This window comes from Sturnira hondurensis, unplaced genomic scaffold (genome assembly GCF_014824575.4).
Source record: "Sturnira hondurensis isolate 20B ecotype Veracruz unplaced genomic scaffold, ASM1482457v3 Scaffold0019978, whole genome shotgun sequence".
NCBI classification, from domain to species: Eukaryota; Metazoa; Chordata; class Mammalia; order Chiroptera; family Phyllostomidae; genus Sturnira; species Sturnira hondurensis.
Window position 1 is genome coordinate 605,137 of NW_028092609.1, and position 14,270 is coordinate 619,406.

Genomic DNA, 14,270 nt, shown 5'->3' on the forward strand with positions numbered 1-14,270 from the left:
CAACACTGATGTTGAGGAAGGAATTTGCGCCTGTGCCGCCCGCCCCACCTGTTCGGGCTTGCAGGGATGTGGGTGTGGGGCCCCGTGGGAGTGGGTGTGTTTGGGGGACCGAGGGGCAGGGGTGCGCTGGGAGAGGAGCCCTTCCTACTCTCTAATTCCATGGAGTGGAACTCCCCTTGTCTGTCTGCAGAATACCTGCCATTATCCCGACCCATCTCTGGGTAACCCGGTGGGTTGTGAAGGATTTTTTCAAAGGCCAAAAAAAAGTCTTAAGTATTTAAACATGTTGGACCATGCGTGCATCCGTCCAGGGCGTTGTGGGTTTTTTTTTTGTCCTCTCCCTCCTTTCCCTTTTCTTTTTACCAAAGTATATTCATCAAACTGCTGAGTTGGAAAGATTTGTAATGAGTTTTTGAGCTGTACGACTGTGTTTTTTTCCTGTCCCCCCGCCCTCTCCCTCTTTCTAAATCTTCATCTGACATTAAATAAAGCAAATCCCAAACAGATTAACTGTCGCATGGTTCTGCTCCGTCTCCTCAGTCTGATTCCAGCTCTGGCTCGGGGCCGGGCGGCGGCGGCGGCGGCAGGAGATGCCCGGGCGGCCAGCGGAGGTCCATGTGGCGCGCTAGGTGGGACCCCGGCGTTCTGAAGGCAGAGGCCCTGGCCCTGCTGCCCTGTGGCCTGGGCATGGCGTTCTCCCAGTCTCACGTGATGGCCGCGCGGCGGCACCAGCACAGCCGGCTCCTCGTCGAGGTGGACGAGTACAGCTCCAACCCCACCCAAGCCTTCACTTTCTACAACATCAACCAGGGCCGCTTCCAGCCACCGCACGTGCAGATGTAAGTGGGCGGCTGGTGGAGGGGCGGGCGGGGGCGGCAGCTAGGCTGGGGCTTCGGCCCGCCGTCTGTCTGGGGCTCCGGGACTGAGGAGATGCTGGGATGCCAGGGATGCCAGGGTCACCAGGCTCCGAGTTGGGAAGGGCGGGTGAGGAGTTGGAGAGCCTCGGCCTGTGGCCGAGTCTGGCCCCGAGTCCTGTTTCCTTTGGCGGGGGGAATGTTTTACAAATATTAAAAAATGAGGTGACTGCATGTAAAAATCCAGACTCTTGGTGTTGCTTTACAAACCCGAAAAGGCCTGGCAACCCCAGGCCCGCGCGTCCTCAGGGCAGCCTGGTGGGGGCGCGAGGGGGCGGGGGGGGGCACTGAGTTGCGGCCTCCCCTTCTTGGTGTTTGGGTGGACACTCTGATCTGACCCATGTTCCTCCCTGTACAGACGCGGAGACTGAGGCCCAGGGAGGGAAGGGACTTGCCACGGGCCCAGGGTGGGTTTGGACCCGGGTCTGGGGCTGGCTCTCTTCCCCGCCCGCTGCCCCTCCCTTTTGTCCGGGTCCCCCCACCCCCAACACGCTTCCTTTGAGAAAGCAGAGACACTTCCCAAAAGGACTGGGGCGCCCTGCCCCCTGCCCCCTGGGGCTGATGGGAAATACCGGGGGTACCCCCAGGCAGTGAGGTTGTGGCGAGAGCACGAGCCGGCCTGTGGGCCCAGGGGGACGCTGTCCCCTTTTTGGGTTTTCTCTGCTGTCTGGAGAGGTGCGGGTGGCCCAGGGTGGAGACGGGGATTCCTGGCCTTGCCCCGGCAGCTTCCTGTGTTCCTGGAAGACCCCGCCCCCTTCATCCCTGCACCGCTGGGCTTGCCTGGCGAGGAAACAAGGCCCGGACAGGTGAGGCGACCCACGCAGGTGCACACAGCTGGTTAGGCCCAGAGCCGGCCCTGGTCTCGGACCAGGGCTCTCTCTGGACGGGGGTCCTTTCAGCATCTGTGGGTTTCTGTGGGTGTCTGTGGGCATCAGTGCAGGGAGGTCAGAGCCCTGGTAGAGATGTGGTCTCCCAAGCTGGCCCTCCAGACAGCTAGGCTGGGTCACCACCCACGTGAGGGCACAGGCGCCACCTTCTGCTAGGCCCGTGAGCACTGACTCACAGGTGGGGGTCCCAGAGGCTGTCTCTTTGGGGAGACCAGAAAGTCCGGCCCGACGGCCCCGTAGAGAAGCTGCCGTGGGTTGCCTCCAGCCCAGAGCTGGGGTGGGTGGTGGGTGCTGCCTCTCGTTACTGTGTGGTTCCCTCAGGACCTGTCCTCTGTGGTCAAGAGCGGGCCCAGAGATGTTATTTGCGGAAGAAGGGGCTGGGGAGGGCAGGTGGGCTCCAGGCCTGGGGCGGGGGCCAGTGCTGGGAGCACCCATGTTTTGCTGGTAGCTTCCTGCTTGGGAAACTGCCTCCGATGTCCACTGGAGGGCCAGAGGGCAGGACAGATGGACAGCCCTGGGTCTCAGGCATGCTGCTGTCTGGGACCTTGAGGCCTGGCAGGCAGGGAGGCCTTCCAGGCTCCCTTTGGTGGGCTCAGGCCTCCGGGGCTGGAAGTGGCCATGCCTGGGGTCCCTGGACACTGGACAGCAGGAGTGGTGGTGTACATGGACGTGCCCACACGGCCGTGTGCATGCCCACACAGTGTGTCCCCAGGCACCGTGCAGGACACCACCATGTCGAGTAGCACCAGGCACAGCTGTCACTGTCAACGCCTCTGCCTGTCCCCACAGACACACAGCAGCCCCAGCCCCAGCGCAGACCAAGGGAACTAGCCAGTCCTTGGAGAGCAGGCTGAGGGGCTGAGGGAGGACCCTTTGGAGAAGGTGGCTCCTGGGCTGAGACCCAGAGGAGGATGAGGCGGGGGCAGCAAGCTGGAGAGGGCTGGGGCAGGAGGGCATCTGAGAGCTCGGTGGAGGGCGGCCCCACTGTGTCCTGAGCGAGGACAGTGGGTGGCAGTGAAGGAGGGTGATTTCCCCCTTTAACTCACCAGCGACTGCTGGTTGTTTGTTGGTTTGTCCGTCCATTCATTCATGTATTCATCCGTTCAGGATGTTTGTGAGTGGCCGCCGGGCTGGCTGGTCAGAAATGCAAGCTCTGGGCTCGTCTGCCTGGGTGTGAATCCTGCCTCCGTCCTACTCACCAGCCCCGCCCATGCGGAGTAAGTACCCCCCACATGGGGGGCAGATGGCAGGCCTGTCATAAAGCCAGTAAAGGCACGGGACACGGTGGAGAGACATGCTCTGGAGAAACGCTTACTGGCTCTCTTGTGGTCACCCAGCTGAGCAGCCAGAGCAGATTCCCACGGGCCTGCCCATCTCCACGCCCCGGCTGCTCTGTGCGGCCCGGGGTGGGGTGGGACCAGGCCTCTGTGGGCAGTCTGGTGCAGAGAGCCTGGGAAGAGGAGGTACCAAGCCCAGTTCCTGACTCCTCGTTCAGGGTTCTGAAACACAACTTTGCACAAAGCTGGGTGAAACCAGGGCCAGGCAAGGACTTGGGGGGCTGCTGCTTCCCGGCCCCTCCCTCAGCCCCCAGGCCCCGAGCGCCGGGGAAGCGTGCGGGTTTCCATGGCGCGTCTCCACAGAGGCAGATGCGGGAGATGGATGCCACTCCCCGACACGTGATGTATCACCGCCCTGGGCTTTGTCTCTGGGCTGAGGGAGTGAGGGGGCCTTATTTAATAAATCCACAATTTATATTTAATAACAGCAGTGGCAGTCCAAATGCGGCCTCCGGCGGAGCCTCGTGATTCGCCCAGCAGCCCCCGGAGACCCCGGTGGTAACGAGGCTGCCTTTGCCCGAGTCATGAATCTCTGGCCCTGGGCCTCTGGGTTTCAGGCCCTGAGAATGATGGCCCTGCCCTTGGGGCCCACGAACCTTTGCAGTGGCCTGGCAGAGCCCCTGCGGCCACCAGCCTTCTGTCCTCGGTGGGCGGGTGGCCGTGCAGCCTGGTGGTAGGTGAGAAGATGGGCGCTGCTGGTGGGACAGGGTCATCTTGGGGGTCCGTTGCACAGGTGCCCAGGGCTGGGGGAGGGGCGCTGGAGCCAGGCTTGTGCTTCTTCTCTCTGGCTTTTAGAAAGAGTCCTGTTGGTGGACGCCTGAGCCCCCCGGTTCAAAGACTCTCCAAGAGCAGTGAGCTCTGGGGGCTCTTGGGGGGTGCAGCACGGGGTGGGGCCCGGCCGAGTGCCAGGCCTGGGGTGGCCCCTTTGTGTTCCCAGCCCCCCCAGCTGTGCGGATCCCCTTTTTCAGTGAGACGGAAGCTTCAGAAGGGACCCTGTGGCCTCTAGCCCCTCCATTTGCTGAGATGTCTCCAGGAGACAGAGAGCGTCAGCCTGGAGTCAGGGTGGGGGGGGAGTGGGGAGGGGACGAGGCAGGAGTGCTGGACCCCGGCTCTGCCTGGCTCTCTGCCCCATCCAGCCCCCCGTGCTGAAGGGCCCCGGGAGCAGTGGCTGCTTCTTGCTTCCTTGGACGGCCCATTCTTCCCACCCAGGCCCTCGCCCATGCTGTTCCCTCTGCCTCCCTGACTCTCTGCCCTGCTGACACCGACTCACTCTTCAGACCTCACTCGGGCGTCCCTTCTCCCGGGGAGGCCTTCCCTGAGCCTGACCAGGTCTCTCTCCCTCCCTCAGCCCCCTGCCCCAGCTCCAGGCACACATAGGCTTCCGCTTCACGGCACACGCTTCAGCCTGTGGTTTATACATTCACCTGTGGGACGGTTTTCTAAGCGCCCCTGCCCTCCACCAGCACAGGCTGGTCCCTCAAGCCATGTAGCAGGAAGAAGAAAGCAAAGGAGGCAGGAGGAGGCAGGGAGCATGGCCCAGGCGGTGCAGCAGATCAAGGAGGGCCTCCTGGGGGAGGTGGCACAACCCCTGGACTTGGAGAACCAGCACAAGCAAAGGCCAGGGGGTGGGGAGGAGGGGCCGGCGCGGAGATGCAGGTGGGCAGCCTGGCAGGGTCATCTTGGAACCGGGGCTTTGTGGGAAAGCGCTGGGCAGTTGTGTAACACTGAGCCGGTGAGTTACTGCCCCTCCTTTGGGCCTCAGTTTCCCCACTTGTAGAGTGAGAGGAGGGGACTGGAGAATTCTCCCATTCTTAAACACCATGGTTAGTGCCCCAGCACATGGCTGGAGGTGTAGCTGGAATCTAGCTCGAAGGGAGGAGCCCTCTGCACCTTGCCCCCCCTTCAGAGCCCCCCTTGTCCCCAGAAACAGGGAGACAGGGGAGGCGGGCCTCTGCTTCTGATGCCCGTGGGAGGTCTTGGCACCAGGAGCTGCATCTGCAGGAAGCTGATGCTCATGGGAAAGAGCAGCCATGATGGGGACCGGGGCACAGGGACTGGGCTGTGGTGGGGGGTGGGGGTGGGGGCACGTCCCTGAAAGGGGGGCAACTTTGAAGGTCCTCTGAGATCAGATCTCACCACGGCTCTAGGCGTGAGTGGGTCGTCCTCACCAGGCAGGACCGGGCTGGGAGGGCCCAGGGGCCAGTGAGGGGGGTGCTGAGCTGCAGTGCACCCTGGGTCTCACCACTGCTGTGCCCCTGGTTCCGGGGGAAGGCCCCTCGTTAGGCGGGGGACAGGCCGTGGGCCTCAGGTCTCAGAGAGAGAGAGAGAGAGAGAGAGAGAGAGAGAGAGCGCGTGCGCGCAACGGCCTTCGCAGGTCCCTGCAGAACATCACTGGGAAATAACCACTTGGTGTCCCAGGAAGGTGTTGAGGTCTGATGCCCAAACCCCGTCGTGAAGGCCCAGGCTCAAGTCTGCTCTTTGACTGCCTAGCTGTGGCCTTGGACATGGGTCTGACTTTTTGGCGCCTCAGTTCCTTGGGGCTGCTGTGACGCGGAGGGTGTTGCCATCATAAATGCGAGAGACCCAACTTAAATGGTCTTAAGGGAAAAAGAGGGTTTACTGGCTCCGGTAATTGGCCAGGAAGTCCGGTTCGGGCTCTGGGTTCAGACGCTGCTGGGTCCAGGCATCGAACGGTGCCTCCCAGCCCGCCGCCCATCCCCTGGTTCGTGCACTCCCTCGCCCGTTCTCCACACCTCGACTCTTCTTGTTTTTCTCCTCGAGCCCAGACACAGGCTCAGTTTCCAGGAGCTCCAGGAGGCGGCCATGGGTATGCCCCTTGCGTCTAGCAGGCGCCCATCATTTAAGAGGCGCTTTCGTCTGCAGATTGTTGACTGAATGACAGGGGCGAGGGCCAGGCCCTAGTCCAGCCTGGTGTGGGTTCTGGAACCGGAAACTGGCTTTACATTTTCTGCTCTGCTGGCTCCCACAGCTGAGGTCCTAGGCAAGGCAGTGTTTCCCGTGCCTCAGTTTCTCCTTCCGTGAAATGGGCACACCCCTTAGCTCCCTGCCCCTCGGTCCCTGTGCAGGGGAAGAGTGCGGATGCTCGGGGAGTGATAACGCACCCCCAGTTCTCAGGAACCGTCCCTCTCTTTCGGGCTGTTACGGGCTCAGTGTTTGTTACCATCCAGATAGCCTGAGGCCAGTGCCGGGAAATGAGTCTTTATTTTTTCTCTGGGGATGAGTAGGCTTGCATCTTCAGTGAGCTCAGAAGCCTCAGGGTGGAGGGAAATAGGAACAGAGTTAATTAAAGAGCCTGGGCCCGGCAGAGGGCTGGTGATGCTGGTGGGGGCAGGGGGCTCCTTGTGAAGGGACTCACAGGAGGGGAGGTTCTGGGGATGGGGGTGGCTCTGCAGGTGGCCTCTCGCTCCCTCCCCCTTCTTTGTCTCTCTTTGTCTCTCACTTGGCATGCCCACAACCTCAGTGTGTGTGTGTGTGTGTGTGTGAATGAATGAGTGAATGAGTGAATTTGATTGGCTCATTCATGTCCCTGTGCTGGGCCAATAGCCCAGTAGTGATTGGCTGCCCTTGGTTCAATAGCTGTGTTGGGGCGGGCAGGGTGTACAGGTGGGTTCAGAGACGAGCTACCTGCAAGACCCTCTGCCCTATGGGGGTGGGGTAGGGGAGGGAAGGACCCTGAGGACAGAGGAGTGGCGGGAATTACTGAGAAGGAGAGTTGAGTTTCCAGATCGGCTCAGGCACCACCTCCTTCTCTGGCTCCCATCCCCGCTGCTGCCCCATCAAGGCTGGTGGCTTCATTGTCACTGACTGGCCAAGTCAGGGGTCCCTGGCCTGGGATCACGCCTGGGTCATCCCTGCGGCCCCGGCACTGAGCGCAGGGGTTGGCACACAGGCGTGGCCAGAAGGTGCTGTGTTGAGTGAACATGTGAATGAGTGAGTGAGTGAATGAATGAATGAAGAGGGAAGAGGAGATGCCCCCAGCACCCTCCTGTGGTCATCGTTGGACTCACTTGGGGAGTTTTGCTCTCCGCCCCGGTGGGATCAGTGCCAACCGTGATGGGGAGAGGCTGGCTCGGTGCCTCCGTCGGCGGCAGGCCGGGTGTGCACATGCGCCCTGCACATTAGCATGCTGAACCCGCTTCTCTCGTAAGGTGTTAATTAAATTTCTTTGAAGTATATTGTCTGAAAAAAAAGGATAATTAGAAAGATGTCTTTAAAAGTATTTATGTAACTGATATGGTCCTGCTTTTGGTTTGCCGCATAATTAGATTTAAACACAACTAACTCCTCCAGCGGCATACTCATTTGGTGAGAGCCGCCTGTTAAGAGTTTTGAGCCTGGCAGAGTCACTCAGCGGAGAGCAGCGAGGGGGGGTGGGGCAGGGGCGGGCCCTTCTTCCCTGGGACACGGGCCACTGGCTCCGCCAAGCAAAAGGCAAGGCCAAGCGTTCTGCTTCTGGCCACACTTAGCAAGAAGTGGCAGAGCTGGGGTTGGGAAGTCTGGTCTGGGTCCAGAACCGCTCTCCGACACCCCCTGGGTGGCCCGTGTTCTCAGGAGGGTCAGACCACCACACAGGTGGAAAAATTGCTGCCCCTGTCTGGTGCTTTTGTTTCACGCCCTCCCTCGGAGTCCCCCATCTCCTGGGGCTGTCCTCGGCTGCTGCTTGTGCCCTGCACAGCTCTGGGGACTCATTTCCGTCACCTGCAACCCGGACGTGGGTCCCTGCATTCTCACTGGCGTCCAGCGTGCGTCCAAGGGGTGAACACTGGTTTTGGAGTTGGAAACACCTTACCCTCCTTATCACAAAGACAGGTCTGCAGACAGTCCCACGGCCCCGTGACCGTGGCCGTGACCACGTTGTGTTCTGTCCCCGCAGGGTGGACCCCGTGCCTCACGACGCCCCCAAGCCGCCCGGCTACACCCGCTTCGTCTGCGTGTCTGACACCCACTCCCGGACGGACCCCATCCAGATGCCCTACGGCGACGTGCTCATCCACGCCGGAGACTTCACGGAGCTGGGGCTCCCGAGCGAGGTGAAGAAGTTCAACGAGTGGCTTGGTAGGTGCCGGGAGGCGGGGGCTTCTGCCCAAGTCCAGGCCCGGGGCTGCCCCTGCGTGGCGGTCCTTCCTCCCTGCTCTGCCCGCCCCCCCCAGCCTCTGCCTGCCTGTCCCCCACCTGCCTGGGGCAGCCGTCCTTGACCTCCGGACCAGGTCACTGCTCTCGAACTCCCCCACCCTGGCCCTCGTCTGGCTGGGACTTCCCATTTGTGTGTGGGGGTTTGGGGCCCAGGAGACCCCCCTCCCTGAGGGATTTTTCCCAGCTGTGTCTTGGTCCACTGGCATGTCCAGCCCCCCAGTGCCTGGTACAGGTAGGTGCTAAATGAACAGGGGATGAATGAGTGAGTGGGAGAGCCCATGGCTGAACAGGCGGGTGGATGAACGGCTGCCCGGGCACGGTGATGCCAGGGCAGGCGCTCAGCGGGTTCACACTGGCTTGGCCACCTACCGCCCTCCATGGCTTCCCCAGTAAGGGGACCCCCTGGGCCTCTGGGGCCCAAAGCAGGGGCCTGGGGACCGGGTGTGGGCACAGGCAGCAAGCTGTCTAGGGTGGTGGGCCGTGATTTGCAAGCGTGCCCCCAGGGCTTTGTGGCTTTTTACTTTCTTCCTGAATAAGAAAGACATAGGTAGGTCCCAGGTGTCCCCTGGGGAAGGCTGCTTGTTTGGAATCTAGAGAAACCTCACCACGAGTCCCCAGGGGAGGGGGACACAGATGGACTGGCCCCAGGTGGCCCTGTATGCTGGCTGCCATCTGAGAGGCGAGGGTGCAGGGCTGGCCACCTCCAGGTGCCGCCCAGCTCCCCTGCTGGACGTCCGCCTGCCCGGAGGGGGTCCTGCTGGGCAGTCAGCTGGGAGCGGCGTGAGCAGAGCAGACAGGAGCGAGGCAGCAGCTGCGGGGAGCGAGAGGCCGGCTTTGCCGGCTGAGACAAATATTTACAAGCAAGGGCTTCTCCTCTGCTTGGCAGGCTCAGAGCTTTCAATATTGATTTTCCAAATGGGACATTCTAAGCAAGGGCCCCGCCTGGGCTGACCCCCTTGAAGGCTGGGGTGGGACAGGGCCCCTGCAGGGTGGGCCTGCCCCAGGCTTCTCATTTTGCCTGGAGCTGCTTCGGGGTCTGGGCCGCCTCCTGGGAGGGACCCTGTCTGAGCCTGGCTTCTTATTCTCAAAGGACAGGAGGCCTCACTCAACTGGGCCCAGAGCCCGTGTCCAGGGCAGGGGACTGGAGTCTTGGTGTGCCAGGCTCCCTAGGGCCACCGCCCAGTTGAATTTTGGGAACAGGTGCTTGGGGTGGATCCTTATTGGACAGAAGAGGATGCTGCTCCCCACCTTGCTCCCTCGCACTGAGGTTCTCAGGGTGAAGACTGTTTCGGATGTGCAGGCCCACATGCTCCCCTCGGTGTGGTGAAGGAGTGGACTCGCATTGCCTGCTCAGCGGGATGGCTCCTGGTGCCATGGCATCTCCGCAGCTTGCCCTGGCAGGCGCCGGCCCCAGGGAGGAGCCAACTTGGAGTCGACAGAGGGGCTGGGGTTTGTGCAGAGAGGGCCCCGCCGCCGGGCTGAGGGAGCACGGGGGGCCTAAGCACGCCTTTAGGGGCCTGAGAGGAGGCGTGCTGTGCCATTGCGGCTGGAGCCAGAGGTTGGGGCTTGGAGTGGGGGCCTGACCAGGGTCCTGGGGGGCTGGCACGGTGGGCTGGGCCCTTTGGGATGACCCCCCCCCCCACCTGCCTCGTCACAGAAGTCAGAACAGAAGTGTAGGGGCCTTCTTCCTAATTTGCATTTGGAGTTGGATGTATTTATTCTCCTAAGTTATTGGGGGTGGGGAGGGTGAGCTTACAAAGGGGTTTTTTACAGAAGGTTTCCCCCTGGGGCTGCTCCCCTTTGCTGCCTTCGGGTGTTTTCAGAGCTGCGCTGTCACTCAGGGGTGGGGGTGGCATGTCCCACACCTGGCCCAGAGGCTGCTCTGACCTGGATGGGTGGGCCAGCAGCCTGCGTGTCAGTGGAGCCTCAGTTGGCCCTGGCTTATCCACGTCCGCTGCAGCCAGCTTTGGGGGCACTTGTCCGAGGCACAAAGGGAAACGCTCCTCTGTGGGCTGGCCGTCCAGTCCCCAGGGATGTGGTCCTCCTGGCCAAGAGGTGGGCCGTGCACTCACTGGCCACCTCCAGGTGCTCCTGCACAGGTGTGTGTTTACGGAGAGCTGGTGTCTGCGGGGCGGATGAGTCCCCCGATTCTTTGAGCCCTTCGGTGCTGCTCTTTTTGCCTGTTAGTATCATCAAATCATTTCACCCCCCTGACAATGGGAGGGGGCAGGACCACTGTCACCCCCATTTTACAGAGAAGAAAACTGAGGCCCAGAGAAGGGGCGACTTGCCCAGGCCCACACAGGGTCCCAGCTGGGATTCCAGCCCTGGCAGTCAGGCTCTGGGGCTGAGCTCTTGGTGCCTCTGTCTGGCTCGCCTTCCTGGTTCTTCTCAGGGTGAATCCTCTCTGGAGCTCCCCTTGAGGCGTGGGCTGCGCCTTTGGTCGCAGAGGTCCCGGGTCTGCCCCCTGCCCGGGGCTGTGGCAGCCAGGTGTCCTGCATGAGCTTCAGCGGCCTCATTTCAAATGGGAGTGGAGGACTCCCCGTGCCCTGCCCACCCCCATAAGCGGTTCTGAGGCTTCGCTGGGCTGGGGGGAACGATGAAGGTATGCTGGCTGTAGGGGGCCTGCCCTAGGGCTGGCAACTAGCCCCGGTCCACTGCTCCCTCTGGGGACAGCAGGGGCCGCGGGTCGGTCCCACAGAAGTGGGCACCTTTGACCGCGCCCAGGGCTTGTTTGTGTAGGCTGGGAGAACAGTGGGAGAGGTTGTATGCAAACACGTGTGGATTTCCTGAGAAACGTGGGCATCTGACCTCAGCTGTGCCAACAGCACACGCTCTCGGAAGATACTGGAAGGAAATACTCGTCTCTTCAGTGTACCTCACTGAGAGCTTCCTATGTGCCAGGCGTGTCCCAGGCATGTCCCTGGCACTGGGGTGACAGTGGGGACAGGGACAGGCCCTGCTCACATTCTGGTGATGGGCGGACAGTGGCTCGAGAATACACAAGAGGCAGTAAGGGCACCATCTATGGAGCGCCAGCCCAGGGCACCCGCTGGTGCCTGAGTGCAATCAGGGAAGGCCTCCCGGAGGAGGTGACCTTGGATGAGGGCTGGAGGAGGAGAATGAGGCAGAGGTAGGAGCAACCCTCCAGGCCGAGGGCAGGCTGGCTGCAAAGGCCCTGCAGCAGGAGCAAGCCAAGTGTTGGGTGAGGAGGGTCACAGAAGGGGTGCTAGTTTGCACAGGCCCTGAGGGCCCAGGACAGGAGTGTGGAATCACCCCTGATTCCAGGGGTGATGGGAGTTTGGGAGTTCAGTGCAGGGGAGGGACCTGTAAAGACGCCGTCGGAGGCCTGGGCTGCAGAGTGGAGGGGGCAGCGAGGCCAGAGAGGGCAATGGCTCCACCACGTTCCGGAACTCTGGTCCCTGTGCGGGTGCTGAGAGAGGTTTTATCTTCTGCTTCGTGGTTCTCTGTCTCCGCCCCCCCCAACCGTGGTTTTTTGCAAAAAGCGTGCATTATTTGGTAGCATTGAATAAAAGCAACACTGAAATCTTTGTTTCGAATGAAACATTGGCCTCTCCGGTGTCTGGTGCAACAGTCCCAGCATGTGGGTGGCGGGAGCACCGGCCTCAGGTCGGTCCTGGGCGCGCCCAGCCCCTTAGAAGGACACCACGTGCCCCTTCCCCAGGCGCACCGGCCCAGCCGTCGTCCTGTGTGTGCGTGCGTGTGGCGGGCAGGGTTGGGGGCGGTTCTTCTCCACGAGGACACACAGCTGAATTCTGAACCTGTCAATTCATGAGCCAGGATTTGCAAGATGCCAGAAAGCCCACTCTTGCTTTTGATGTCTGTGCTGGGCAGGTGCCGGGCTGGCCTCCCCCTCCCTCCACCCCCAACCCTCCATTTAGGAGGAAGGAGCCTGTGCCTCTGCACCCTCACTCCTGTGGCCCCAGCACCCACAGCCTCACTCCTGCCCTGGTCTTGGGGGTGACCCCCAGAGGCCACAGGCAGGNGTCGGTCCTGGGCGCGCCCAGCCCCTTAGAAGGACACCACGTGCCCCTTCCCCAGGCGCACCGGCCCAGCCGTCGTCCTGTGTGTGTGTGCGTGTGGCGGGCAGGGTTGGGGGCCGTTCTTCTCCACGAGGACACACAGCTGAATTCTGAACCTGTCAATTCATGAGCCAGGATTTGCAAGATGCCAGAAAGCCCACTCTTGCTTTTGATGTCTGTGCTGGGCAGGTGCCGGGCTGGCCTCCCCCTCCCTCCACCCCCAACCCTCCATTTAGGAGGAAGGAGCCTGTGCCTCTGCACCCTCACTCCTGTGGCCCCAGCACCCACAGCCTCACTCCTGCCCTGGTCTTGGGGGTGACCCCCAGAGGCCACAGGCAGGTTTGTTCTCTCCTGGCCTCTCTGCTTGACCCTTCCAACTGGGGTTCTCCTCCCCCGTTTCCACACCTCCCTCTCTGGGCACCCCGCTCCCCATCTCCTTTGGTCTCCTGCTCATGGTCCCCCCAGCCGTCTCTCCCACCCAGACCTACAGAACACTTCCGTCTCTCTCCCCACCCTAGACCTTTCTTTGAGATTCTGCCAGGGTATTGTTCTGGCTTTTCAGGAGACACCTCCTCCTGGCTGTCTGCCAGGATTTCAGACTCATTCCATCCCAAACTGAACTCCCGTACCTCAGACCCGTCCCCACAGGCTACTGTAAGGTGCAGCCCTCCAGGGTGGTGTTTGAGACCCTCTCCCCCTCAGCTCCTGCGCCCCCTTCTCCCTTCCCTTCCCAGGCAGGTATCCGCTGCCATCTCTTATTATTTCGCCCCCACTGTTGTCTGCCCTTCCTGTGCTCCTCTCCACTCACTCGAATCACCTGCTGGGCCTCTGTGGGCACCCCAGTGGGCTGGCCTGCCCAGCTCCCTTCCTCCTGCGGGTCCTCAGAGCCTGGCCCAGCCTGGTGCCCAAGGGGCTGGGCAGGCGGTGGTTGAATCTGCCCGGAGAGGGCTGCAGGGCACAGGCTGGACCAGCACATTAAGTGGCACCGCCCTCCGCAGAGCCGGGCAGGGGAGGAAGGCAAGGGCCTGGTAATGGCGCATTTAGAAGTTATAATTAACTTTTTACTGGCGCCCTAGCATAAAGCAACATATAAGACAATATAAAAGGGGTCCAAGGATTTCGCTCAATAGAGCTAGGTCTTTTGCAAGTAAACCCTTAATTAAAATCTGTGAGGGAGGAGAGGAGAGGAAGGGACGTGGAGAACCCTTCCAGGTGGTTGCTTTGGTTCTTGCTTCATTTGCCACTGCGTTGAAGACAGAGGGGAGGGACCAGGGCCTGGGGGATGGGGGAGCAGCTTCGGAAATGGGCCACCACCTTCCTGCCTCACTGCAGTTCAAGGTGGCGGGCAGCCCAGGACCGGCCTCCAGGGGCAGGTGAGGGGCTTTGGCAAGGAGCCAGTGGCCACGCGGGAGCAGAAGTCTGCTCCAGGTGCAGAAATTGCGATCTGTGGAAAATGGCAACTTCAATGAAGCTGTGACCGTCACCCCAAGGCCACTTCACTGCCCAAGTTCAGCTGTTTCCTTCCCTCTCGGCCTCCCTTGATTGGGGGCAGCCGACCTTGACCTGGGGGCTGAGTTATCACTCTGTTCCCCCTGCTCTGTCCCCAGCAGCCTCTGCAAGCCCTTCTGATCTTATTCCTTTCATTTTTTTATGTGGGTGCCCCCGTCTTCTCACTGGGTGTTTCTTATCTGTGTGCTTGGCTTACCATGCTTGGGCCTCACCCTTGCCTTCCATCTCTCTGTGCTCCGTCCCGCCCTGAGGCCGAGGAATGTTCCCTGGGGGGCGGGCATCCCAGGTTCTGCCTGCCAGGCCCAGGAGATGGCATCGGGACAGCCCCACCTGCGTGTCCCAGGTGTGGTGTGCACGGGGCTGCCCTGGGCACCCCACCCTGGAGTGGGCCTGAGACAGCTGGGTGTCCTGGGTGGAGCCCTGCCT

At 61.5% G+C, this 14,270-nt stretch overlaps 1 protein-coding gene across 1 annotated transcript in view; it reads left to right on the forward strand.

Annotated features, from left to right (window-relative positions):
- Positions 1 to 577: 577 nt before the first annotated feature.
- MPPED1 (metallophosphoesterase domain containing 1) overlaps positions 578 to 14,270 on the forward strand; it is a 49,122-nt gene continuing 35,429 nt past the window's right edge. Inside the window, exons 1-2 of the mRNA XM_037028498.1 lie at positions 578 to 839; positions 8,033 to 8,214. Coding sequence (XP_036884393.1) covers positions 616 to 839; positions 8,033 to 8,214 — 406 coding nt within the window. The 5' untranslated portion in view covers positions 578 to 615. The remainder of the gene's footprint in view (positions 840 to 8,032; positions 8,215 to 14,270) is intronic.